General features: G+C 39.2%; 1 protein-coding gene across 5 annotated transcripts; it reads right to left on the bottom strand.

Annotated features, from left to right (window-relative positions):
- Positions 1–5: 5 nt before the first annotated feature.
- On the bottom strand, positions 6–22,445 carry AMN1 (antagonist of mitotic exit network 1 homolog). 5 transcript variants are annotated; one of them, XM_090144750.1, is made up of 8 exons: positions 21,283–22,445; positions 20,443–20,540; positions 15,324–15,456; positions 11,907–12,051; positions 9,411–9,628; positions 4,567–4,623; positions 3,148–3,259; positions 6–2,279 (listed from the first exon to the last, which is right to left on the bottom strand). In XM_090144750.1, the coding sequence occupies exons 3-8, from the start codon at positions 15,363–15,365 to the stop codon at positions 2,206–2,208; spliced, it is 648 nt and encodes a 215-aa protein (XP_090000876.1). In that variant the 5' UTR covers positions 15,366–15,456; positions 20,443–20,540; positions 21,283–22,445; the 3' UTR covers positions 6–2,205. The 5 variants fall into 5 exon arrangements, with proteins under 5 accessions (XP_090000876.1, XP_090000869.1, XP_031445691.1 ...); XM_090144743.1 differs by lacking the exon at positions 20,443–20,540 and adding an exon at positions 17,294–17,401; XM_031589831.2 differs by lacking the exons at positions 20,443–20,540; positions 21,283–22,445 and adding an exon at positions 21,067–21,179.
- Between the last annotated feature and the right edge of the window lie 3,417 nt (positions 22,446–25,862).

Genomic DNA, 25,862 nt, shown 5'->3' with positions numbered 1-25,862 from the left:
TGACATTCATATGTCATAAAAATGTATCTTAACACGTTTTCAGAAACATCCAAACAGAAGACTTACTGGCTTTAATATTCAAAGCAATATACAAATATTCAGCTGTGCTCACCCAAGAATCTACAACAGTAACACACAGGTACAATATCAAATATGAACTGGTAAGCGCATACACGACGTTCGTTCCAGCTTCACTCCTGCACTCTTAAGCATTTATTAAAATGACTGTGACTCAACCTGAATCAAAAACGATTCCAGTAGAAGGATGCTAGTAACAAACCTATCAAAGAGCAGTCTTAAGCTCTGGAAGTGAAGGATTTATTGAGACTCAAAATTTTAAGCCTAAGAATGCAGTATTACTCATCACACTGATGTACTGTTTTTTTTTTTTTTTAAAGCACAAAGTGAGGTACAGCACTAAGTCACACATTTAGAAGAGACTGCAGAAGAACATTAAATCTGCATGCACATTTAAGGACAGTGGTAAGCTGCATTTGCCTTTAATGTGACAAATCCAGAGTTACATTAGCAAAGGGCTAGCACTATAAGTGTCCTTTGCTGTTACAGGCCTCAGTGGTCTTCCATCTTAGGCTGCTTTATGTATTTCCATTTATAATTTTCTTTTTGAATATAGCACTTGAAAGATTTGGTCAGAGAAAGCCCTGAGTAAACTGGCTGAGCTCAGAGCTGGCCTTGATTTGGGCAGGAGGCTCCTGGAGCCTCTTCCCACTTCTGGTAGCTAACAGTGCCACCTCTTTTTGTGGCACCTTTCCTGAAATCAGACACAACAGATCAATTACTTCATGCAAAAAGAATTAGAGATTTATGATCCCGAGTTTTAAAATTATGTTTTCACTTACACATGAACAAGTTTTCTAAATGGAACTTGCTCTTCCATAAGCCATATAATCAAGAGAGGAGCAGAGATCGTTGTCAGATATTGTAATGCATCCAGTATTGTTAAAGGATATTATCTTCCATGCCATTTGATCTGTACTTTAAATAGGTTAGTAGAAGACTCTTCTCTTTCTACAACATTTAAAATTAGCATGAGCTATAACAAGCATTAAATTATAAAATAAACACTCCTTTCTATTGTCTAAACTCAGTTATTTTTTAAAGTTATCAGATCCATGTAAGATCTGCCCAGCTAAATCCTGCTACTTCCAAACGTGGAGTATCAACACAGTGTGCTGTCTGCTCTCTGCACTGCTGAAGTTACTAGCATTTTTAGAAGTGTAATGCAGAAATCATACAGGTCTCACTGTAAGGTCTACTACTTCAACAAAGCCAGTGAACATGATTTGTAATTATGATGAAACCACAGCTCTGTCACATAATCAGTTCTACACTTGCAATTTTTTAAAATGACTACAGTCAAACTATACATAAACAGACATTTTCATCTTCTAGAGGCCACTGGAGATATAATAAACCGTATAAACCAGAATACAAACTCTGTTGAACTATACTGTCTTGAGATTCATGTACTCCAATGCTAAATGTGGTCTTACTTCACTCTCAGCTATGCTTATAGAGACCAATGCTTTGTTCTCTCCAATGATTTTGCAATAGGAAAAAGCCAGAGCAAATGAGTATCATGTAAGATTATTTCATCAGTCATCAGCACTATTCTGAGATTTGTTGAACACTACAATAATTCCAAAGATCTTCTGCCTTTGCATGATCAGACTGTACTTTTGGATGCGTAAGACTCCTGTAAATACTGATGGTAAATAAAGACAGAAACCTGTAACATCAATAACATCAAAAGAAAGGTACGTACAGTTTTTCCTCCAGACAAACTAGCTACAATTATCCTCTCAGATTAAAAACTCAGAGCAGGGACTTAGTAAGACCAGGTCTGTGTAGGTAGCTAAGATGCTAAAACATGCTTAATAACGGCTACATCTGATTGTTCAAGGAGGCTGAGAGATGATAGTGTAATGCTGACTGTAATTTAACTTTCCTTTTAACGAATCATGATCAGAGCTGCAAAGACAGACAGGGCTCTAAGCAGAGATGCTAGGGAAACTCGGACTCACACTCAAAGACTGGAATGGCAATGGGGACCTCTGGTGGGAAGAAGCAGAGAAGCAATCTGCAGGTACAGAAGTCACCAGCTGTTTATTAGAGGTGCTTGTTTCCTGAAACAGCTCTCCTAACTGTAAACTTTACACTCATACATAAGCAGACAAAAAATAGTCAGTAAACGGTCCATGTCACTTGCTTGATTTTGTTTGAGATGATGAGCTGCTCTAAAACATCTCGTGAACGGTCTACAAAAGAAAAAGATACTGTTATTCCTTCAGAATAATATATAGGTGCTGTTTAGAATCAGGTTAACAAAATAAATTATCTGCATTTATGCTCCACTTTTTAATGCACATAGAAAATAAACACAGAAAGGACATAGATCACCACTGTTCTAACATCTTGTCCTGATCTGTACTCACAAAAAAGTACTTCACTCTCCCTATAAGACTAAATTTCTATTTTAAAAATAACTTCATAACAACCTCATAGTTAAATTTTTCAGAATAGAAACTCAGTTATAGAGGGAAATAAAACACAACATGCAACAACGAAGGCCACTTTTGGCCTTAACAAAGCACTTCTCATGCTGTTAGGCACTTTATATTCTTTTGCATGAGCAAATTTTTCTGAATCCAAAGACAATAGTTCATTTCCTTCAAAAAAATTTACCCCATTACTCTCCACAGAAGACTGAAACTGGGGCCACACTGATACCATTACATCTTGATTATTCATAACTGGTTCATAGAATCATACAATCTGTGGTTAAGTGTCTTACTCTTGGTATCAGTTTCAATAAATATGTACCTGTTGCATTAATACAAAGTTTAAAAACAATCATTTCAACCATGTAAGACTCAGTAAAAGCAAAGTTAGAATTCCTACAGCAGATGTAATTCAACTCTCTTAAGCATATTTATCACTGTGTAACACTGATCACCTCATATTTTTCTGACTTTGTAGGACTTTGTTCTAGACTGCTTTCATAAGAAAGTAAAAAAAACAAAAAAATCTAGTTTCATATAGAATATTTATTAATCGACAGACAAGCAAGAATGGGAAAATTTGTCATGTGTTTAGAAAATCAAGAGACAGCCTGACTTGACCCACCTGTTATCAATGGGCATCCATGGAACAGAACAATGTGTATCTTTGGACAACAGGTGAGGACTGCTTCCACAGCAACATCAGTCAGATTAACACAGCGTTCCATATGGATCTCCTGTGTTAAGAAAACAGTAATAATAATATATTGAAAAAAAAAGCCTACCAGAGCACTCTCAATTTTGGAGGTAAAGCTTTTGTTTTCCCAGTGATTTCAGAGATTCCTCACCCAGAAGAAGTTATGACCTACTGTTTCTCACTGCATAGATCCCTTATGTGGTTATGTACAGACTAGCAAAACACTCTCAGGAAAAAAATTAAGACAGCTTTTTTTAGTTTTGACACCAAAAAAAAATCTAAAACCATAAATGTAGCTTTCCTCTAAATGCATATATCATTCAAGACACCTGAAAAAACTTTTCTGTGAGATTCTACAGAGTTTGAGTCCCAACGGTTTTCCTATCACACATTCTCCTACCAGTTTGTTTTCCTGGAGGACAGAATGACTGCTTTCTTCCTGGTAGTTTCCATTTGGCTTTGACAGGTTACTATCAAAATTCTGCTGTTCCTGTTAAAATCAGTGCTCTCCAGACTACTTTCTGTGTCAATAAACACAATATATGAGAAGAAACGCTGAGAATAAAACTTCAGAGCTAATGAAAATAGAATCTAGAAATATATTTTTCAGGCACCCCAACAAAGCACTGTTTTATTGTGAAGTCTCTTTCCAAATGATGAGCTCCAAGGATCTTGAAAGAGCACGTAAATGAAAGGGAGCTTTTGCAATAAATGTAATCTTGAACAGAATGACGACACAGAAAACAAGAACTGTATTCACTGAAGCAAGATATACAAAAGCTGATGGATGTGTGCATGTTCTTAGTTCATTATAGTGAGTAAGTGAAGTGTGGAATCTGAACGCCTCCTGAAGTAAAAAGATTTCACGATCTCACTACTTGCTAGTTTGATTACTTTAAGGCACTACTTATTTCACCACGTGCCTGACACTGGACCACTGCCTATAAATTTTGCAATTTACTTTCATGACATGAAGCAGATGTAAAAGGATCAGGACACAGATAAGGAAGAGAGACTGAAGAAGAGACTAACAAATAACACCACATTTTCCTTTATTTTTGTCACTGCTTGTAAACCAGACCTAAGCTTTTCTAGTTCTGTATACTGATAGAACACAAGTTTTGTTTTTAAGTTATGTCAGTCCACGTAAAGATATAAAATCTTGCCTTATTAAAACTGGCAACAAAAATCCACCTAAATACAAAAGCATTTAAATGTATGGTTTTAAAGAAAACTAAAAGCATAAGAACATGTTATTAAACACAGCACAACAAAGAAATAAAATTCACACTACTGCTCAGTCTATATCCTTCTGTAATTAATTTGTTATTAGATTTGATAGTTTACCTTTAAATTCTTTGAACACATTCCATTCACTAGTGCTATAACACCATCATCTGTTACCTAGAAAAAAAAAACACTTATTAACACATTGGATTAAAGCTCAATTTTTCAAACATAACTATTTGGGAAAGACTTCTCATATTAGTTTATACTCTCCCTGCAGTCACTTAATACATCTAAAAGAAATGTATTTTCTTCCAAACTAGGTTTGCAGAGAAAACTATCCAAGTATATTTTTTCCCCATCCATTACATACTTGCATCATACTACATATGCGATTCAGCCTAGCTGTGGAACTGCTGTATCTTTGGCTTTGTGGGCTCATTTAACAGTGGGTGCACCACTACGGTCAGGGTACAGCATTTTTAATTTATAAGCCTTAAAGCACTTCTGCTCTACATGAACTAATTTTCCTGCTGTTTTCATGACTGCTGAAAATGTTCCCTGCTGGAAACGTTCACGAAGGAAGTACCTTGGGTAGGAAAAAAAAAAAAAAAGAAAAAAAGAGTAATCACAGCAGCCTTTTATCTGTAGTCCTACTTTCACTCACATGGAAGCAAACCAGCTAATTAGCACAAAATTCCCTCAAACGAGCAGTCTTTCAGCACTCATCACACACTTGCACTGAAAGGTTTTATCTGATTGGCTATTGAAAACCACAAAGCAATGATTATCTGCAAGAGAAAAAGAAAGACACAAAGGGCTTTCCTCAGAAAGGCAAGTAAGAACAATTTAAACGTTCACTTCTGGGAACTAAATTCATTAAAATTCCTCCTCATTTCCAATTGGCCTTGTATTACTGCAGTCACCAAACACACATAGAGAGACTCAGCCCAATCTGACAGCTGGAATTCAGATACCACAAGCTCCATTTCTGTTTAAAGATTTGAGTATTTCCATTGCACAAATTGTCTTCTTGGCTACTGGCCACCTATTGCAAATTGACTGTACAGAACTGAAGTAGAAAGGATCATATCAGTGCAAATGAAGAATTAATGACTCAGTGTGAAAATACACAAAGGGCAATACGAATGGCAGTGCCTTGCTCAGCAAGTTATCAAGATGACAGCACGTTTAGTTTCTCAAGACAGCCAGACCAGGAGACAAAGGGCAGTAAACAAATACATTCTAATAAATTCCTTATGTAGGACAAAAGCAGAGAGATTAATCACTGTAATTTCCTAAAGGATCTAAGATGGTACATCTAAAACCAGTACATGGTCACCAACCTAAGAACAAACTGAGTTAAGATTTGATAGCTGTGCCTCTTCTCCTCCATGTCATCAAAAGAAACCTGGACCAGATTTTCCGGTTGGTGCCTTAACAACTCCACAAAACATCTGAACTCTATGATTGTGAATATATTAAGCACCAGACCAGCTTTTATTAAAACAAGCCTCCTCCCTTCCTTGCCTTAAGAACTGCTACACTACAGCAGCAGTATTGCAGTATTGTTTCATACTCTACTGAGTATCCATTTGCACTACCTGTAATACTACATCTGTCAGTTCTCATCACGAAATATACTCTCATATTGAAGATTAACCATCTATGGTTAATATCAAGCCACAAATACATCGGGCTCTTGGTATAGATCAGTCATCAAACTCCTATACATGTAGCAAAGGCTTAGGTTACTTGGGTATCAGCAGTTAAACATAGAAACAACCCAACCCTATCCTAGGTGAGAAGTATCTGCACAGACAGAATACCTAACCAGCAACACTCCTGCTCTTGCCAACACATTTTGCAGAAAACTAAACCGCCCTGCACAGAAGTTTGCACAGCCCTTTCAGAAAGATTCTTCCTACAATTATTTGCCATATACTGAATTATTGAAGATTACAGAGGAAATGTACTACTTAATTTGTGTAGGGACTGGGACTCTAGAGCCCATGTTCCTACCTGTTAACACTACTGGGATTTAGGACAGACTAGAAGTAGTGCAGTAGGCACAGAATTTAAGTATAAAACCTAACTCCTCAGAATGATAATGCAAGCATAATGACACCTAAACATAAGTAGTTTTCTTACACAGCTCTATGCCAGCATAGCAGAGCTTTTCCAGGCCAAGCTTCCATTTATATACTCTGTGTATGCAGTGGACGCAGAATTACACCTTCTTCTTACTCATTTCTTCCCTTGTTTTGTCCACCCCATTTCTTGTTATTTGTATCAGTCTTTGTCTTCCACTTCCTGTATTTCATCTCTCCACAGTCACCACATGAGATTATTTCTAAAAGTGTTGATGCTCTGAGCCATTTGCCCCTTTGCAGCCTATCTTACATCTGTCTCCTTGTTTCTGCAGCAGGCTGTGTGCCCTCCTTTGCCCACTCACCTATTTCCAGATTTCTCACTGTTTTACTCTGTCATGCACGTTTGCCACTTTCACTTCATTTTTATTATTCATTCTGGCACTCAAACATAAGGATGTGGTTAGGTCTTGCAATCTCTACAGGCATAACCCACTAACAGTTTCTCTCCTTTAGTCTGCTTATGTGTAACTAGCAATGTCACAGAGAAAGATGTTAAGACTTTAATTGACACTTACTATGTTTCCACATATTTTAGTCAAATGAAATTCAGAATTCTAGTGTTTTATCACCACAAGACCGATACTCAGGAAGGAACAAAAGGTGTTCAAACATCTACTTATTCAGGAGGAGTTCATCCCAATTAAAACACATACCAGGAAACTTATTGTAAGAGGTAGATTGTGTTTTTGCAGCAGAAGTTTGCGGTATTTTCTGTATGCAGCGTAGGCCTTTACTGAACTTACAACCTTCCTGTGAAACAGTTGTATATGTTATTGATATATAAAAAAAGCTGATGGATAGAGTGAAGTTGAGAACAGGGTAGGATTGAGACAGCCTAAGATAACAAAAGCACGCAGGGTGGGGAGAGCCTAGCACAGGACAGTACGGATGCACTAACTTTGAAATACTGCCCTCCTATCAATGTACAAAGCAGAACGGATGTGCTAACTTTGAAATATCTCCAATATTTCAAAACATACAAAGCATACCTAAAGACAACAATTTGGTAACAGTCCTTATGTAGAGATGTACCATAGCAACAGCATTGGGAAGACTGTGAGCCTGAGACACTCAACCAATGGGCACCAGGAGAAATATTACCTGTGTCAGGTCCAGGGTATAAAACAGAATCAATTTTACTAACTAGGCATGCAATTTCTCCCTTGCCAGTAGGGAGGTGTGCATCCATTACTGCAATAATGAATAAACTTGCTGCTATCATTAAGATATTTGCCTGACTGGAAATTTTAAGTGTGTTTCTCACCTATTTCATGAACAGGAAGAGGGGAAATAGGAAAGGGAACTGAAAATCATTAAATAAGCTTGAAGAAACAGGGTTCAACGATAGTAATAAAAATTACCACAGGAAAAAATAAAATGACTTCTAATGCCCTACTTCAGGAAAAGCTTCAAGGAGAACAACAGCACCTAAAATACAAATCTGTCCCATGTTTTCCATATCTGATGCTTCATTATGAATGCTCTGTGTAGGACTCATGCTGAGCATAAAGTAATCACTCACCAGCACAGTCAACCGAATGCTACACTTCATTATCTCAAAAATTCCTTTCATCCATTTCATTATCTAACCATAATTATAAAGCCTGTTCTAGTAGTGTTGTTGTAGCCAATTTGCTCCTCCTTATGCTAAATAGCAACTGCTGCTAAATCCTCTTATCTGTTCTTTCCTACATTTTTCATATCATTCTTTCCCCATTGACTCCATAACATAACTCTGATAAAGCCATTCAGAAAACACAATGACTTTTGAACTAGAACTAATTACGGACTCTTTGCTTACAGCATGGGCATACATAGTTGAACAATATATATTACTACTATTCAGGTTGGTTTGTCTTACCTGAAAGAACATACTAACGTGTCCAAGGTTGTACTTTCTTTTTATGAAGTATTTTATAACTTGAAGAAAATGATTACACTACATAAAGACACTGAAGTCTCCAACAGTACGTGGATTTTAATAAATGTATCTTTAGTCCTCAATGCATGCTATAATACCAAAATGTGTATTTTTCTGATTGCCAGTGTTATAGATTCCCATGACAAAACCAGACAGAGTCCAGTTTGATAACGGGATAGCTTTATTTAATTAAGCAAGGCGGTAAAGTGAGCAAAACAGCGCTGGGCAGCCGAGGGGAGCGTACGCTCCACCAGGGTCGCGATTTGAACAAAGGATTGGCTCTGTACTTATACAGTTCTCATCTCCTGCAGACATTCCAGCAATTCTTGCATTGATACAATTCTTATCTCCTGCATACGTTCCAGCAGCCACACAGGTTGTTGCTGTGGTCATAGGTGTTTTGCTGGGGGGTTCATTTTCCAGCCTCCTGATGGTTGTGGGGGTGAAAGTCAGTAGTCTTTTCCATTATTCTTTGGTTATTTTCTAGCAACTTATGTGCCCTGGGCCTGCAACTTCTTAGATTCCATCATTTACAACATTATTTACATTCCCAGACACCCAAGAAAGCACCATTGAGTTTCGATTTGACTAACAAACTTAACCCTTATGTATCACAGCCAGGATGCAAAAACATTCTTTTCCTTAAGAAGGAATTTTGGAGATAATGAGATATAGCATTCAGCTGACTTTAGTGGTGAGTGATTATGTTCAGTGTGAGTCTTCTTCCTTACGAAGAGAAAAGTGGAAATGAACCATGGTCTTAAGCCTTATTAGGAATTGATCTAAAAAGATATTGTTTATCACGTTTAATAAAGATTATCAAGCCAATCTTGAATAAATAACTAAATAAACAACAAAAGTCAGTTATAACCTACTGCCATCATAGTTACCTGAGTAGATGAAAAGTCCACACTGTGAAGAAATTTACAGTTTTCTCCTAGCGCCTGCAGAGATGCATCCATGATGCCTGAGCAGCTGCCCAAGTTCAGTATTTGTAAGAACTGGCAATTGAGCGCAAGAGCAAGAACTCCACTGTCACTTATATTGCAGCACCTTTTAAAAGATGCTTCACGCAAATAAGGGCAGGATAAAGCCAAGGCTATGACACCTGTCAAAGAAACAGAATAATTAAAAAAATAAAAATAAAAATCAGTCACTGTAACATAATCACCCCACTGAAATCTCCGTGCTGTCCTCTGGTGGTCACTGACTGCTCAACTTTCATTACATGCCATGTCAGCAAGATACTGTACATGAAAATCATTTTGTGGTCTTTGTTTTGTTTTGCTAATTGAAGGATAAGAAAAATAAATTGACATCAGCTAACAAGAGCAGAGACCTGATAAATGGTACTGCTGAAGAATGCCAGAGCTGATAAAGATTTCTAAATGCTGAATTCCCTTCCATAATGTAAATGGAATACCTGAAGGATGTTATCTATATAAAGATATCAAGTCAGTGAATGAGTGAAAAAAAAAAAGAGCAAACAATGGCTTGAGATACCTCTGGAAATGGTGTTGTAGCTGCATCATAGTTTTGGTGTAACAATGTCCATTCATATAAACTGAAGTATTACAGTCATTTGTCAACATGGCTACATGGACAATAGGTCCAATGTGATTAATGGAAAAATGCCATCATGCAGTCAAATGAGAGAAAAGACAGGGGATGAGAAAAAAATCAAGTTAATGAACATTATGCTGTGCTGGAAAACAAGCATGTGAAACTTGCAGAAACAGAAGATGGAACAGCATCCTGCAACAGTGAGGATGGTAGTGGAGAGAGCTGCTCTGGAGGAGAAAGGAAATAGGATAGGTGATAGGCTGACATTAGAGAAACTGAGTGAGAAGGGTAATTTTAAAGATAATGTAGAATAATAAGGATAGATATTTAGATATTTTTGGATATTCTGTGAAATATTTTTGCTGGTCTATATGCATTGGAAGTCCTTGCTAAGAAGTACTGACAACCAGAGCAAATCCAGAAAATAGCATGATAAGTTAGGGTTTTAAATGTAGATCTAGGAAGAAAACAACTCCAGTGGATAGGAGAGTCAAGCTGAGATAAACAAAACTACAAAATCTTGACTGGGAGAAATTACAGTCAACTATATTATGCTGGTGGCAGGCAGAAAGAAGCACTAACTCGGAGAAATTGCAGCAACAGCTTGCTGGCTCCTGAAGGAATACACATGCTGGAATGTTTGAACACTGGGGAACATTCATCAGAAAAGTGGTCTTACTTAAACAGTCTGCCCAAGTGATGAAGGAAGAGGAATGACCAAAAACAAGCACCAAAACCCCTTTGAACAGCAGAACAATTGCAGTAATTTACTCCAGTCCTCTCCACTTTCACACCAGGCCTTCATATACACACTTGTTAAATTCAGCTACACAAAGGTTTAGTACTGCCTACAGGATTATCAGTGGACAGGAAGACAAAAAAAGAGATAAGTCCAATTAAGAACAATGCTTGGTGTGGCACTACAATTAGCAAGAAGATTGTGCAGAGGATTAAAGTATTTAAGTCAAGGGGCAGCAAGATCAGGGCTGCTCTGTAAGTGAATGCAAGCCATGAGCGTAGGTTAGATAGAACAGAAGGCAGCGCAGCGCCCTCACAACAGGCTGCAGCCCCATGGCACTGAGTTGTGTGAGCAGAGCAGAGAGATGACAGTACTAGGTCCTGCTGATGGTCCAGTGAACACCAGGCAACAAGGCAATAGGTCCCAGTGATCAAAAAGCACAATAATGCAGGAACATTGAAAACATGTAAATACAATCAACTAAAAACATTTCACTGAAAAATAAGCATGTCAATATGCAGTGCTAAGAAAATACAGACAAGGCTGATCTGAAGTAAGATATATAGTAACTCCAAATGAATATTTAGCCTCAGTTTTCAGTATGGATGAGCTAATGATGGAGCAAAGAAATAAGCATAATGAAAAGACAGAACAAAGGTTGTGGAAAATAAAACTTAGCAAACTTAATTCTTACAAGCCGATAGCTCCCGACACAACTTGATATTGCAGGTTAAGAATAATACTTGAAATACCAAATCCTAAAGTAAGCTAAATCTTTCAAGTAAGAGGAAATGCTACAAACTGATTTACTGAAGAACAAAATGAAGTGAAAAATATCATCAAATGAACCACAGAATTATCAGAACACCAGCATATCAGTAACCTGATAGCTCCTTTCATAAGATGATCATTGTTCCAGGCCTATAATTTACACCACTGAAGTTACTTTCAATTAGTATTGGTGTGGCACTGGGGACTTTTTAAAGCAAGAGGAGTTACCCTAGATATTTTTGCAATTTACTCCAATCTAAAAGAAAAATAAAACAGAAACAAGATGCCAGTTATCTATACACAGATAACATACCTTCTGAAGTGATTCCCAATCTGTTTTCTTTGCAGGAGTTTAAGTTGATTTTTTTCAATTGCTTGCAGTTATAAAGCTGCAATAATGCATTATCTGAAATATCACATTCTCGGAGGTCTAAAGACTCTACAGCAGGATGCAATACCTGTAACAAAAACCTGCTATGTCACAGAACTGCAGATTTTAATCCAAAATACTAGTAATATTAGATATCAAATAGAACTTTTTAAAATACCCACTAGAGGATGGCGTTGTCAGTCCTGACAATTAAAATCCATAAAGAGAACATGTTAAATCTGCCACAACACTTCACCTGCCACAGTACAAATGTTGCATTTCTGTGATAAATCTAGAGTAGGAGCACATTAACACTACTGTTTCAACAGTGGATGCCACAGTTGTTAATACCAGTATGTCAGTATGTTTACCAAGGATAATATTCTCGGACTTACTAGAAATTGTATGGCAGAAAGCTGAAGTGTAAACACATAGTATAAACAAATTTAATGCCTTAAGCAGATTTAAGCTGAGACTTAAAAAAATATTTTGCCCAAGAGTATTTTTCTCACCCACACACACGCAGAGGTACCAAATCCTCATTAAAGAGGCTCTTGAAATCCCACAAGACCACAGGTCTTCCTTTCTCCCAAAGTGCGTTTATTAAACTTAGACCCAAAGTGATGGAAGGCCTCAGATTGTAGTAATAACCACATATCTTACCTTTCATTTCATTTTTGGTGACTCTCATCACTTTTTACTAAATATTATTTGCAGTCCTCCTCTTCCCAGACCTTGTGTCACTATGTGTTCTGATCAATAAGCAAATGTTAGATCATTACCTTATATTACCCCCTTCAGCTTCTCACTCCTCCTTTTAACTCACAAAGCTACACTGTTCTTATGTTGTTCAAATACACATGATGCTAAAATCTTTACTAATGAAGTCAAACAAGCCTTCTGAAAAGAAGCAAGAACTTCTAGCAGATCATAATTGCAACCTTTTTCCAAAGTGGTAAACAGAAGGCAGCTTTGATTGTATTTTCCCCTAAATACTAGAAGCCTCAAACGCATCTGTTTATGCCATAAAACCTCCAACACGTCCTATAACACACTCACAAATAGTTTTCACAAGAGTCACATTCAATTTCTATTTCAATCATATTTCTGAATTCGTATCTCATGAACTAATATCAAACCCAGAGTTGACATGCTTGAAGTCATAGTGATCAACATTTATTGAGGATGCTTTCCCTGGCTATCGAGTTTCTTCCTCAATTTCAAATTGCCCAGATCACCACAAAAGAGAGCAAACTGCTGGTTTTGAAAAACTTTGTCAGACATCAGAACCATAAAATGGGAAAAAGAACTATTAGATGTAGAGAATTCTAAACAAGAAGCCACATTACTATAATGCTATTTAAAGTAGCTGGAGTATGAAGTTTCCCTAGCTAACAATTTTTCACACATTTAGTTATTACTTAAAGGTTTGCTTTCTGTTGCTATTCACAGATTCATTTTCATTGAATACAGATATTAAAATCTAATTTGTCTCAAAGAGGTGGAATTAAGATAAATATTGTTTGGATGCACAATACAGGAGATTAAAGTACAGCCTTACGTCCTATGAACAAATGCTGAAGTGCTTTGTATATCTTTATGGTAAAATTGAGCTGCAGTAAGGAGTTTACATCTCATATAAAGCTGCTCCAAGCAAAAAGCAGAGTAAGGAAAAAAAGGACGGTAGAACAAGTCCGGGCAAGAGCACAATGAGATGAATAAAAGCTAATGGATAAATGCAAGCAAACAGAATTTCAACTACAAGAAGATAAAACTGTAAACAAAATACTGGACAACAGCAAGGAATAAACAGGCACAAAAACCAATGAATCATCACAGCCTGGAAAAATCTGAGAGAACAGATCTGTTGAGACTATAAAAGAAAAGAGCAAGAGGGAAGCAGTAGCAAAGACAGAAAATTCCTTACCCATATGGAAGAATTGAGATTTTGCAAATGTTCAGAGCATAAAATATTTGGTTATGCAAGCAAGGAACAATAAGAAGAGCTGAACTATTTAAGGTGGTTTTGCTGTGCTGAACAAAAAGCATATCTGCAAGATGAAAAAACATGAATGCTGAACAGCATGGAGAAACAGTATAAATTCAGAATCATAAAGGTGGTTACCATTTATAGAAAAGTGCAAATGAATTAAAAGTAAACCTGGAAACTGTTAGGAAAGAAAGCTAAGATAAATCATGCTCAAGGAAAGTGATTATGGGAAAGCGCAGGAACAGAGAAAAGAAACACATGAGAAAAATAACCAAAATGAAATACTCAAGTGAAAAAACAGCTTCAAGAAAAGGCAGTGACCAACTGCTGAACAAAGACAGATGAGATTTCACAAGGAGCCAGAGAAAAAAATATAATTCAACTCCCTAGTTTCTTCTCAGACTAAAGATATCTTAATGTCTTTGAGTATTTATACGTACAGTCATACAGTTATAATTATATGCATCTCTCATGATGCTTAGAAAGGATTACTTAGTGAAAACAGCCCAAATCAAATTGTGTCAACACAAACTCACCAAAATGACATAAAGAACACTTGAGAACTTCTTATTTTTTACAATTAAAAATGATGCATACAGAAGATAAAAAGGTTTGTTTGAAGGTTTTCCCACAGTCCTTCTAATTCTCCTCCACACTTAGTTTCACTGTTTCAGCTCTGTGGAACTGATACTGTGTCTCTTGGGAGCTGCAGGTCAAAACAGCTACAAACAGGGAGTCATTCATCTCCTCCTTCACCAAGGTCAGACTTTAGCTCTCCTCAATTCTCACACTTCCCTTTGAAGCCAAACAAGATAACAATGGATAGATACCAAAACAGATGTGCTTCTCAATTTACAGCCAAAGAAAAGTAATTTGCCGATGAGCAAAAGCGATTAGAGAAGTTGAACCATCAATTTTCAGCTCTAGCACAATCATATTTCAAAGAATGAAAATGAATCTTAATGTCAAGAGTGTGACAGAAACTTAACAAGTTCCTGAAATCTTTTAACAAATTTTGCACTGGCTTCTTGAAACACACTACAATCTCTAGCATAACTAGTTTAAAACAGCCTACTTTGCAGTACTGAAAAGAGATTATGTTTGTCAGCTGATTAAAGAGAAGTAAATTGTTACTGACTGGAAAGCGTTTTTCATTTACTTACCCATGCAACTGTATTTTGTATAAGCTGTATTATTTTTAACACTATTACCATTACAAAGTGTAGGGAAAAGAACAAGAAAAAAGTGAAGATAGGGACAGTTTAAGCAGCCCTGAATTTACCTGTTGTCACACATAAGGAGTTACAGTTTAGTTCATCCTTACAGATGAACTTAACTACCACAAATAGAAGTTCTTAATGGGTTCTTACCTCACTGATGTTTGAATCTGTTATTTGGCCTTGTCTACTCATTAATTTAATTAGTTTATCCTTAATGTTAGGTGGCAACGTCTTGATATCTGCAGTGTATCTGGAAAGGTTCTTTGTCAAATACTGAACGCACCTGAAATATAGGAAAGTTACACGGTCAAAAAAGGCATTATGTATTAGAAACAGAATAATCAAACCAAAAGATGGAGGCAGCACAGCTGCCTCCAAACCTCATTGGGTCCAGCTGTTCCATACTGCCACAAGGCATTCAAATAGTCTCATCAGCAACAGTTATCTTGGAAACTCAGCTGCCCTGGGCTGAGAAGTAAGGGTCTCACAGGAACAACTGGCCGAAATCCTATCGCAATCAGAAACATCAGTTGGTTTGAGTCAAAATAGACATTCTTTTTAACAGCAATATTTAGGCCTCCTTCTCCTTCCTTCTCATTCTTCAAAACATTTGTCAACATGAAGAAAACAGCCTGATGATCCTACACACCAGGCCAGAGATTCTGAACTAACAGTAACACCAACGTGTACCGTTGCACCCACGTTTTCTGTACGTGCCACGATCCTGCCCTCTGTGTACCTTTTGTATCAGAGGTCCAAAACTGTTTCTTTGTTCTGAGTATCCTCTTCCCCTTGCCAGCTACTGAAAACCAACTTACATAAGGCTTCTATCAGGAAGTAGTGCTTTGCTAAAACACTGTATACTAATCTCAGAGAAACACAGGGCTCAAGTATTTGTGTGAACCAGGAAGTATCTTCACTTTTCCAACTTCAGGTTGTTAAAATCACAGGCTCACTGAAACACCAGAAGCAATTTTTGGGAATGCCTTCTAAGCACCTTGAGCAGACTGACCTTCAGAACATCAACACTCACTGGCACACTTAGAGACAGCTAGTCCTTAAAGAAGCAACTTTGTCTCTGAAGGGAAAGATTACGATGAAATTTAAGTCCCTAGGTAAAAGAAGGCAATAAGTTAGCATGAATCTAACCCATATCCAGAGACAAAAGGTAACGCTTTGTCTTCCAGGAAATTACAAGACTTTAAAAAGCATTACACTAGAGCAAAACCAAAAGTGGGGAAGGATATCTCCCCACCATGTCCTGTTACTTAATATGAGCACATGCAAGCAGTGGAGTGCCCTGAACTGCAAGTTCTATCATCTACTGACTGTAGCTACCTGAACTACATTCCCTATCTTCATAGATCTTGATAACTAATTATTTTACAAGCAATCCAGCTTACATCAAGGTACAGCTTACACAAAGTTATGTCACACGTAAAAGAAAAGCAGAACAGATGTTAGAGCTCGGGCACATCTGAAGAAAAGAACCAGAAGAAAGGAAGCTAAGACAGACAAGCAACTCAATTAGAGACATTTTCCTGCATTATTTAAGATTAGGTAACATATATTCACAGCAAGACCACACAAGGGAGCTCTGTTTTGAAACTGAAGCTCTATTTCAGCACTCAGTTTTTGTACATGCAGATGCAGCCATCTGCAAATGTTCTGATACCTTCCTTAAGGCCTCAGCTTTCAAACACACTGACAATCTGGGGGAAGTCATTGCTGACCTGCAATGTGCTGGCCATCTGTTAATGCTGTCTACGAACAACACAGGGAATGATCAAATCTAAGCAATTCCCAACTGCACGAGCAGAACAGTTCTTTACAATGTGGTGACTATTTTAATTAGAACACCTGAAAATGTGTTATTTGGCTTTTGTTGCTCTAAGAGCCTTACTTTTGATTGTAGAAACTGTCTTGGTTCTGAGCATGTCTGGGCATGAACAAATGATCTTAAAACATCTGCCAGGGCTCTGAGAGCCTCAGCACAACTAAAGCTGTTACCTGCCCCAGCTGCCTCCACCTCTCTGCTAAATGCTTCCTTGGCAGCCCCTGAAACTCCCATGCAGTTAGTCTGCAACCAAACATAATACGTAAACCAACCACAGGCTTACCTCAATGTGCCAGTCTTTAAACTGCATCATCTGTGTAAGTTGGTCATTTCTCACCTTGGGAATAGTAAACTTCAGAAAACAGAAACTAATACAGAATGTACAATGTAACTTGAGGAAAAAAAAAAAAAAAAAAAAAAAAGTTTCTAAATGTTTCTTATATGATCCTCTCATGCAAAAGAGGACTGAACTCCAGAGTGCTAAATGCATTTTGGGGTGGGAGCAAAGGGCAACAAGCAGGAAGCAGCAGCAGAAACACCTGCATAAATGCATATTCAGGTTTAAAGATCTTAAAAGCAATGCCCTTATTAACGGTGTGCTGCACATACACAGATTTGTTTTAATTTTCAGTTTCTGCTGCAAGTTCTGCTAGTTCAACACCAGGGCCTAAGTAACAAGCTTAAAGCATAGATGGCCGTCACCTGATTAGAGTGAGATACAAAACAGTGCGCTAAAATAATACACATCTGGGGTGTTTTAAAGTGTAATTATGAATGTAAAGTATTAATCCTACTGGTATAATGGATAAGATTGCTGCAATATTACTAATAAAATAGCATTAAGATTAATATCCAATTGGAAGTAAAAACTGTTAAGAGTATTAAGCTCCACAATAGATGTGGAGAATTTACTAGGCCTGATATATAACTAACTAGGAGAACACAAGCAGGCAGCATAATCCATAAATTTAAGAGATTAATCATGCAAAACAAGATTAAAATGGAGTAAGAACATCTGTAGTGGGTCACTTCAGAAGACACTGTAACGAGGAGGCAGTGATTTCAAGCAGAATCTAGAGTTTAACCACATGCTGCAGCTGTAAAGATCCATCTGCCAGTATGCACCACCACTGCCTCAGCACACGTGGACTGCCTTTAACTGATCCCTATGGAGATGTGTGAGAGCACCATGCTGTCTGTTGGATGAACTCCGCTGATGAATTATAATAGAGAGCTCTCCCACTCAGCACATGCAGGTTACACCATCTTCATCCCTTCCTTTTTCTAAATGTGATAATTCTTTGCCTGTCAGCAGGTATGATAAAAGGTTGTTTGCTTCCCAGATAATCTTATCAAAGCACTCAAAACCACACTGGTGACCCTCATCACTGATAGATCTGTGCAGCATGCTGATTAATGTGAAGGGGCACCCTACTTTGGGCTAGGATAAGCCAGACAGCCTTTCTGCACCTTTGCACCGGCCTGTGTATGCACCTACAGTATCATCATCCCTTCTCTCGGGATGGCATTCTACTGAGATACATGAAAGAATGGGTGAGCCTTTCTTTGTCACGAAAGTGCACACACTTCTGTTAGGGGCTAAGTATTTAGAATTATACAATAATAGAATCATTGAGGCTGGAAAAGACCTCCAAGATCATGTAGTCCAACCAGCAACCCATTCCTACCATGCCTGCTAACCACGTCCCTCAGTGCCACATCCGCACAGTTCTTGAACACCTCCAGGGACAGTGACTCCACCACTTCCCTGGGCATCACCACTCCTTCTGAGAAGAAATGTTTCCTAACATCCAACCTGAACCTCCCCTGGGGCAACTTAAGGCCATTATCTCTCATTTTGCTGCTGTTAAGTGGGAGAAAAGCTCAATCCCCACCTCACCACAAACTCTTTTCAGGTCGTTGTAGGGAGCGATGAGCCTTCTCTTTTCCAGGCTAAATAATCCCTTCAGCTGTTCAGAGGCTCCTTCAGCTGCTGCCCATAAGACTTGTACTTATTTGACATGACATCTACATTTTGGTCAGAGTAAAGGAATGTTCCTGGCAAGCTTGAATTAAGGAATGACAGGTTATTGATTAGCTATTGTATTAGGGTGCAAGCTAAGAAGGAATTTGGAGAGAACAGGATAAGGGACAGAGTGCTGTGGTAAACTGAATGGAAAGAATGTAAACATCAGGAGGAAGCGCTGAGGCATTGTCAGCAAGAGCCAGTTTATTTCTGATAGTTGAACACAAAACTAGGCTAAACTCAAAGAGATTAACTTCATCCCCATGACCACCAGAAGAAGACCCCCGCTATGAACTACGCATGCGTCAAGGGGAGAAGCAGCATGCAAATGAGTTTCTGGAAAATTAATGAATATGCAACTAAATTCCAGGACATGTTTGGAATATGCATATGTTTGCTATACAAATTTGTACCATTCTTGCTTGTTGGTGTGTGTGTTAGGAGGAACTATCCCCCCTGCACCCAACGATATGCATCTCATTGAATAAACATGCCTGCTTTATAACCTAACTCTGGTCATAGAGTCTGACTCTGCAAATCAAGCTAGACTGATAGAGGCAAACTGTAATCATATACTGTAGTACATAGAAATAATAGTATCTAAAATCAAAATACAAACTTTGTTGTGTTTTTTTTGTTTTTTTGTTTGTTTGTTTTACTATGAGGGGACTACCCCAGCCATGTGTGAATAGGTACGTGCCATTCCAGACCAACTAATTACTTCAATATGGAGAAAATACTTCAACAACAGCGTAGGGAAATGGAAATCAACATGAGTTATGCTGAATCTCTCAGTTACTTTTAACTGTTTCTTGCTGCTGAGTTTTAAAATTTCTCTTGGGAGAAAAAAAATATTAAGATCACAGAAACACTCAATTGCTTGGGTTGGAAAGGGACCTTTAAAGGTCATCCAGTCCAAGTCCTCCTGCAAGGAACAGGGACACCCACATACAGATCAGGTTGCTCAGAGCCCTGTCCAGCCTGACCTTAAGAAGAATTGCACCATTTTCAAAACCTGCCTGTTTTCAGAGGACACTTGTGATTTGATGCTTCGATAATTAATCATTTATGCTTTCACTATTATTGCATCTTATATGAAAAAAAATATATATATTTACCAGCTAAACCATATGAGATGAAAGAAGAAAGGGTAAGATGTCATTGCAAAATAAGATAAGGCTGATGAATAAAGGCTGTGAAGAAGAACTTGATAAACAAACTTATCTTGCAGATATACAGCAGGAGATGCTAGCTTAGCACCAGCTTGTAAATCTTGTTTGCTTGACAGGACAAAGAGGGATGGATTTTGTCAAGCAGGATACAAAGACAGCTTTAGTTGAGCAAAACAACAAACTCTGACTCTAGATTATAAAGTATGTATAAACAAAAGAAACAAAGGGTGGTACCTGCTGGGGGGATGAGCATGTGCTAGGCAAACTGAGAATGCAAACCCCAAGTAGCTTAGCCAATGGGACAAGACAGAGAGGAGGGCTCTCTACAGAGTCTGGAGACAGAGGTAAAAAAAGAGTCTGTGACCTCTGATGAGTTGAGAGATCCTACCAGGAAATGCTCCCAGTGGTCTCCCCATTTATTTTAATAAAGAAAGCTAAAAACTCCCCTGACTCTTTTTGGGATAAAGATAACTGAGCCAGCCAAGTGGAGCAGAAATTTTCCCAACACGTGGCAATTACAGTCTTATCTGCTTTAAAGGAATAAGGCTAAAATGAACTGCGCTGTCCAACAGCTTTTTTTTTTCACCTGTCAAACCGATGTTTTATCCTTACCGTCTCCACCTCCCTCACAAGCGCAAAGGACCGTGACAGCACGACAGAGCCAAGCAAAACACCCTCCAGCAGACTCACTGGGCCCAGCAGCAACCAGGGAACCTTCACCACCCCTCTGCCTGCAGACCCGTCAGAAGCCATGCAGCTCCCCACCTGCCAAACCCGGTCACCCGTCTGTCACTCCAGCCAGATGGCCCTTGACAAGCCCTGTCACCCACCCTGCCACCCATCACACCCGTCGCCCACCCTGCTGCCGCTGAGCTCAGCCGAACCCAACCGCCTGCCCTGTCCAACTGCCAGCCAAACACACTCCGCGACCCCGACCCGAAGCCTGCCGGCCCCTTCCCGTCCCGCTCCCCCAGCGGAGGGCAGCCGGCCCATCCTCAGGGCAGCGCTCAGCGCCGGGGGCACCGCGGAGAGGGGCCGTGGGGCAGCTGGGGGAGGCGTCGGGGCGGCACTCACAGGTCCAGGAGGAGCCGAGCTTCCCCGCTGGCGCCATCCCAACCGCCGCTGAGGCGGCTCATAGCGACGGCGGGGCACAGGGAGCCGACCGAGCTCAACGGTTAAGGGGGAACGGCGAAATGGCGGCGGCTCCCTGCGGCCGGGCACGATGGGAGCTGTAGTCCCGCCGCGGGCTGCTCCGCCTCAAACGGCCGCGGCCGTGCCTGAAAGAGCGTGAAAGCCCCCATCTCGCACACAGAGTGACTGCCTTCCCTTTCTCCCTGCATTTAACATTTAGAGTAGAGTATTTTCTCTAAGTGAAGTGCGTGGGAGTTCGGGTAGGTTAAGAATTCCCTAATACAGCATTAGCTAAGTTTTTAATCTTCCCTGATTCCTCCTTCTTATTTTGAAAGTTCCTAGGAGCTTATAAGTACACTGGAAAATCGAAAGAAAACCACGTGTGTACAAAGGCTGATGCGATGGCAATCAGCTGCATCACCATTTTCTTAACTCATACACTCAAGTGAGGGAACCAGTAAGTCGGCCATTTCCGTGTCCATTCGAACCCAAGAGAGGCACCATCTTCCTGCACCTCTGCAGTATTCTAGTTTGGTTCCAGATTACATTCAAGTTGGCGTCTCAGAACTGTGTGCGAGATGAGCTGTTTTTGCATCAGAATGCTGTACCAAAGGGATGCACCTCGGGCTTGATACGAGATAAGTTCCTGTCTGTGGTTAAAGGATGCAGTATGCGCATTCTTGAGAGATAAGAGGAGAACAGCTGGTGTGTTAATTTGTGTACTCTCCTCCCTTGGTAGCTGGGGGAAGGGTGGGCTACCAAAGGTAAAGGTTGTAAGACATACATCTGCATCCAGAACTGCATAAGAAGAAACAAACAGATCTGGAAGACATGCAGCAGGAGACAGATTAAGGCTTGGGACTGTTTTGTGGATTCTGCTTACTTAGAGAAACAAAGAGAAATGGACTTTGTCAACTATTCAGGGGATGTGCACGTGAAGAATGTAAACCTGGCAGCAGGGGAGGGACTCAGCATTGGAACTAGAAAATATAAGGGCTCATTTTTCTAACAGCAGGCACTCCTGCTTGCAGGACATCCTCCACTGCAATCACAATTTTTTTTCCACAAGAGTTCCAGTTTTCAAAAAATCATTTCAAGTTTTTCTCACAATTATATGCCTTTTTTTTTTTTTTTTTTTGCCTAATAAGGTGCTTACTCAAAGTTCTAGTTCTGCTTATGACTTCCAGATGTACTGCTTATCTATGATAAACATCCTTTCTGCCCACGAGACTTTTATAAGAAGAGCAACATCCCTGAACTACAGGCACAAGTCCAAAACAGAGACCAATCATTGGAGACCAGGTGTATTGGGAAAGCCTGTGCCCAAACAGGGATGCAGTGAGTAGTGGGACACCTCCCCAAATGACCACCAAAGACCCCCACACAGGCACAGAGGACTCAATTATGTTTGTGTGACCTTGTACTAGTATAATCCTGTGAATATGTAGTAGGTATGTATGACCTAAGTATTAAGTAGGCATATATTAAAAATAATTGAATATAAATAGAAGATGTGAAGACTCACTGTGCTTAATTTTATGGAAATTACTCACCTTATGCCCTGCACAGAAATAAAGCAAATGGCCTTCTCTAGATCATTTATTCCTAGCCAAGGAATAAACCATCTGTCAAAAGAATGAATTTTTGCACTTGGCCTTGTTGAACTCTATGAGCTTGGTATGGGCGCAACTCTCAAGCCTATCCAGGTCCCTCTTGATAGCACCCCTTCCCTCTAACGTGTCAACTGCAAACTACTGAGGGTGCACTCAATCCCATGTTCCCTACAAAGATGTTAAATAACACCAGTCCCAGCACTGATCTCTGAGGAATGTCACTTATTACTAATCTCCACTTGAACCATTAACTGCAACTCTGAGCGTTATCATCCAGCCAATTGCTTATTCAGCAAGCGGTCCATCCATCAAATCAATTTTTTTTCACCCTCTCGTTGAGCAGTATTGCTTGGTATTGCATCTTTCTGTTTGGGGATAACCAATAGTATCCTTTCTGCTCTAGCAGTACTGTGACAGTATGTGATACATAAGCAGTAATTTTCTCTCCCAAGGCCAATTCTTGTACTTCTTAGCAACACAGCAGCTGCCACTGTTCTCAGACATCCAGAGCTTACCTTACCCAATTTTGAAAAGTAAGCTACTGGTCTTTTCCAGTCTCCCAAAGTTTTTGCAAGCACCCCCAAAGCCTGAAATCCTCTCTCATATAAATAAAGTTCAAAAGAATGTTAAATTCAGGAGACATAAGGCAGGAGCACATGTGAGTGATTTTTATTTCATCAAATCATTTTCAGCATTCTTAAGTCTCTTCTAATTACACTCCTTGTCCTTTAACAGCTTTGGCTGTTATTTTTTATGACTGTTCTTGAATCCCTGAGGAAACACTGCAGAAAGAGTTGTCCAGCACAACTGCATTTTCAGTCCTGATATAGGGCTCTCCTATTCAAAGTTAAACAGCTTTAGACTTCGTTCTTCCAGTGGAATGCAGAAGACGACATCCTTTAAGTCCAATACTGTAAAGTAAACTTCAAATCAATTGTCACTGTGTAGGATTTTGTACAATCAGGTGTATATCCATCACTGTTTAAGTTTGTACTAAGCAGTATTCCTGTTAATATGGCTTTATTGTAGAATCATAGAATGGCCTGGGTTGAAAAAGACCACAATGATCGCCTACTTTCAAACCCCTGCTATATGCAGGGCTGACAACTACCAGAGCTGGCTGCCCAGAGCCACATCCAGCCTGGCCTTGAACGCCTCCATGGATGGGGCATCCACAACCTCCTTGGGCAACCTGTTCCAGTTTATAGTAGGTAAAATTGGGGTATTATATTCAGATTGACATTCTCACAACAATCTCACAACAATTTCAGAAAGTTGTTAATTACAGGCACCAGTCCAACACAAGCCTCCATATTCATGGTATATTGTTTTTGTTTTATCAGCTTTGATTCTGGCTTCAATTCTACTCTTACCTGTTCTGCTGATTTGGCTCTTCCAGTTTGCTCGATTGCTCAGACAAAAGGCATCACTGCATTCATGATTTCAGAGGGGACTTCAGTTAGTTTTCCCTTATTTCCAGCACCTTTTATTTCCAATAATTCCTGTAACTTATTTGAAGACATACATACTTGTTCCTCCCAGGCACTGTTTTGCAGCATATGTACTCAAACTTTGTTCTGATCAAGAGTTACCCATGTTCTCCATTTATTCAATAAATCCTTCCCCATAATAGTCATTATAGGCAGCTATATTAACAGATATATTGACATTCCAGAAATGCCATCTATTTTTTGCAGTTTTCTTCATGTCTGTAACAAACTGCTCCATGAACAAAGCAGTAGAAGACACTTGTCCTGTCATGGACGGAGACTAAAGCACTGCACACTTCTCTCACAAGAAGGTAGAAAGATTTATATAAATAGAGATACGGTAATTTGAATGATGACAGTGATTTAACAAGATTCAAAATGGCTAGATATCTTAAAATGTTTGCTACATGGAGGACGGGGGATGCATAATGAATCTAAGACCAAATCTTAGAGAAGATAGTATAGCCTAAAAAAAAAATAAATCACTTACCAGGGAACTGATGGCAAGGCATCAGCACATCTTGGGTGAATCTCCACACAGACATTAAGTGACTTTGAGAGGTGCCCCTACTTCAGTGAAGATCCTGTTGTGCCACCAGCTGCTTGCAAGAACTCTCCACAGGGTTCTTTCAACTGCCTGCTATTTATGAGGTAAGATGGTTGACTCAGTCCTACAACTTAGAATTGGATCTATTGAGCTAGCTGCCTGTTATCAGGACTCTGAACACCCTGTCTGAATGGTGGTTGTTAACAGTCTCTGGTGTAACTTTGTTATCAGCCCCGAGGACAAGGTCTTTTGCACCTTTTGCTGGCTGGGAGCAAACAATGCACTTTTCCATAGCCCCATCCTCAGGATCCAAATCTGTGTACTTCCTTGCTCTTTCACAAGGTCTTTCAAAAAAGGCAGGGGGATTCTCACTTTTACCTTGCACTGATGCAAGTTGTAATGATATTGTTAAGCTTGCTAAGTCCTGCTGATGGATAGACCTATAGTTTGCTTATACAACAGAAAGAGTCTGTGTTTTTGTACCTAGTAGATAATGTTGGTATACTGAACTCCTTGCATCGAGCAGATAAGGGAAGTTCTACTTTGAATCAGCTAGATATGCAAGTATCATGCAATCATGGCAAGAATCTAACTGAGTGTGTATGAAAGCCAAGTTCAACTAGCAGACATGGTGAGGAAGACAACTACCACAAAAACACTGAGTATATGCAAGGAGGCAGAATCCGATGGTAACAATTTTGAAGGAAGTATTGAATACGTATGTACTGCCTGGAAAAACTTTGGTCAATCAGGAAACTCTCTAAGACTCAAGCTGGAGTGTTAGAAAGCAGACATTCTTCAATCAGCATTGGATGCACAGAGGTTATCCTCCTATCAATCATACATAGCTTACACAAAAGATCTTCAGCTTGT

This window comes from Phasianus colchicus, chromosome 1 (assembly GCF_987193195.1).
Source record: "Phasianus colchicus chromosome 1, bPhaCol1.hap1.1, whole genome shotgun sequence".
NCBI classification, from domain to species: domain Eukaryota; kingdom Metazoa; phylum Chordata; class Aves; order Galliformes; family Phasianidae; genus Phasianus; species Phasianus colchicus.
The sequence above is the reverse complement of the archived record's forward strand: the minus strand, read 5'-3'. Positions and strand labels throughout refer to the sequence as shown.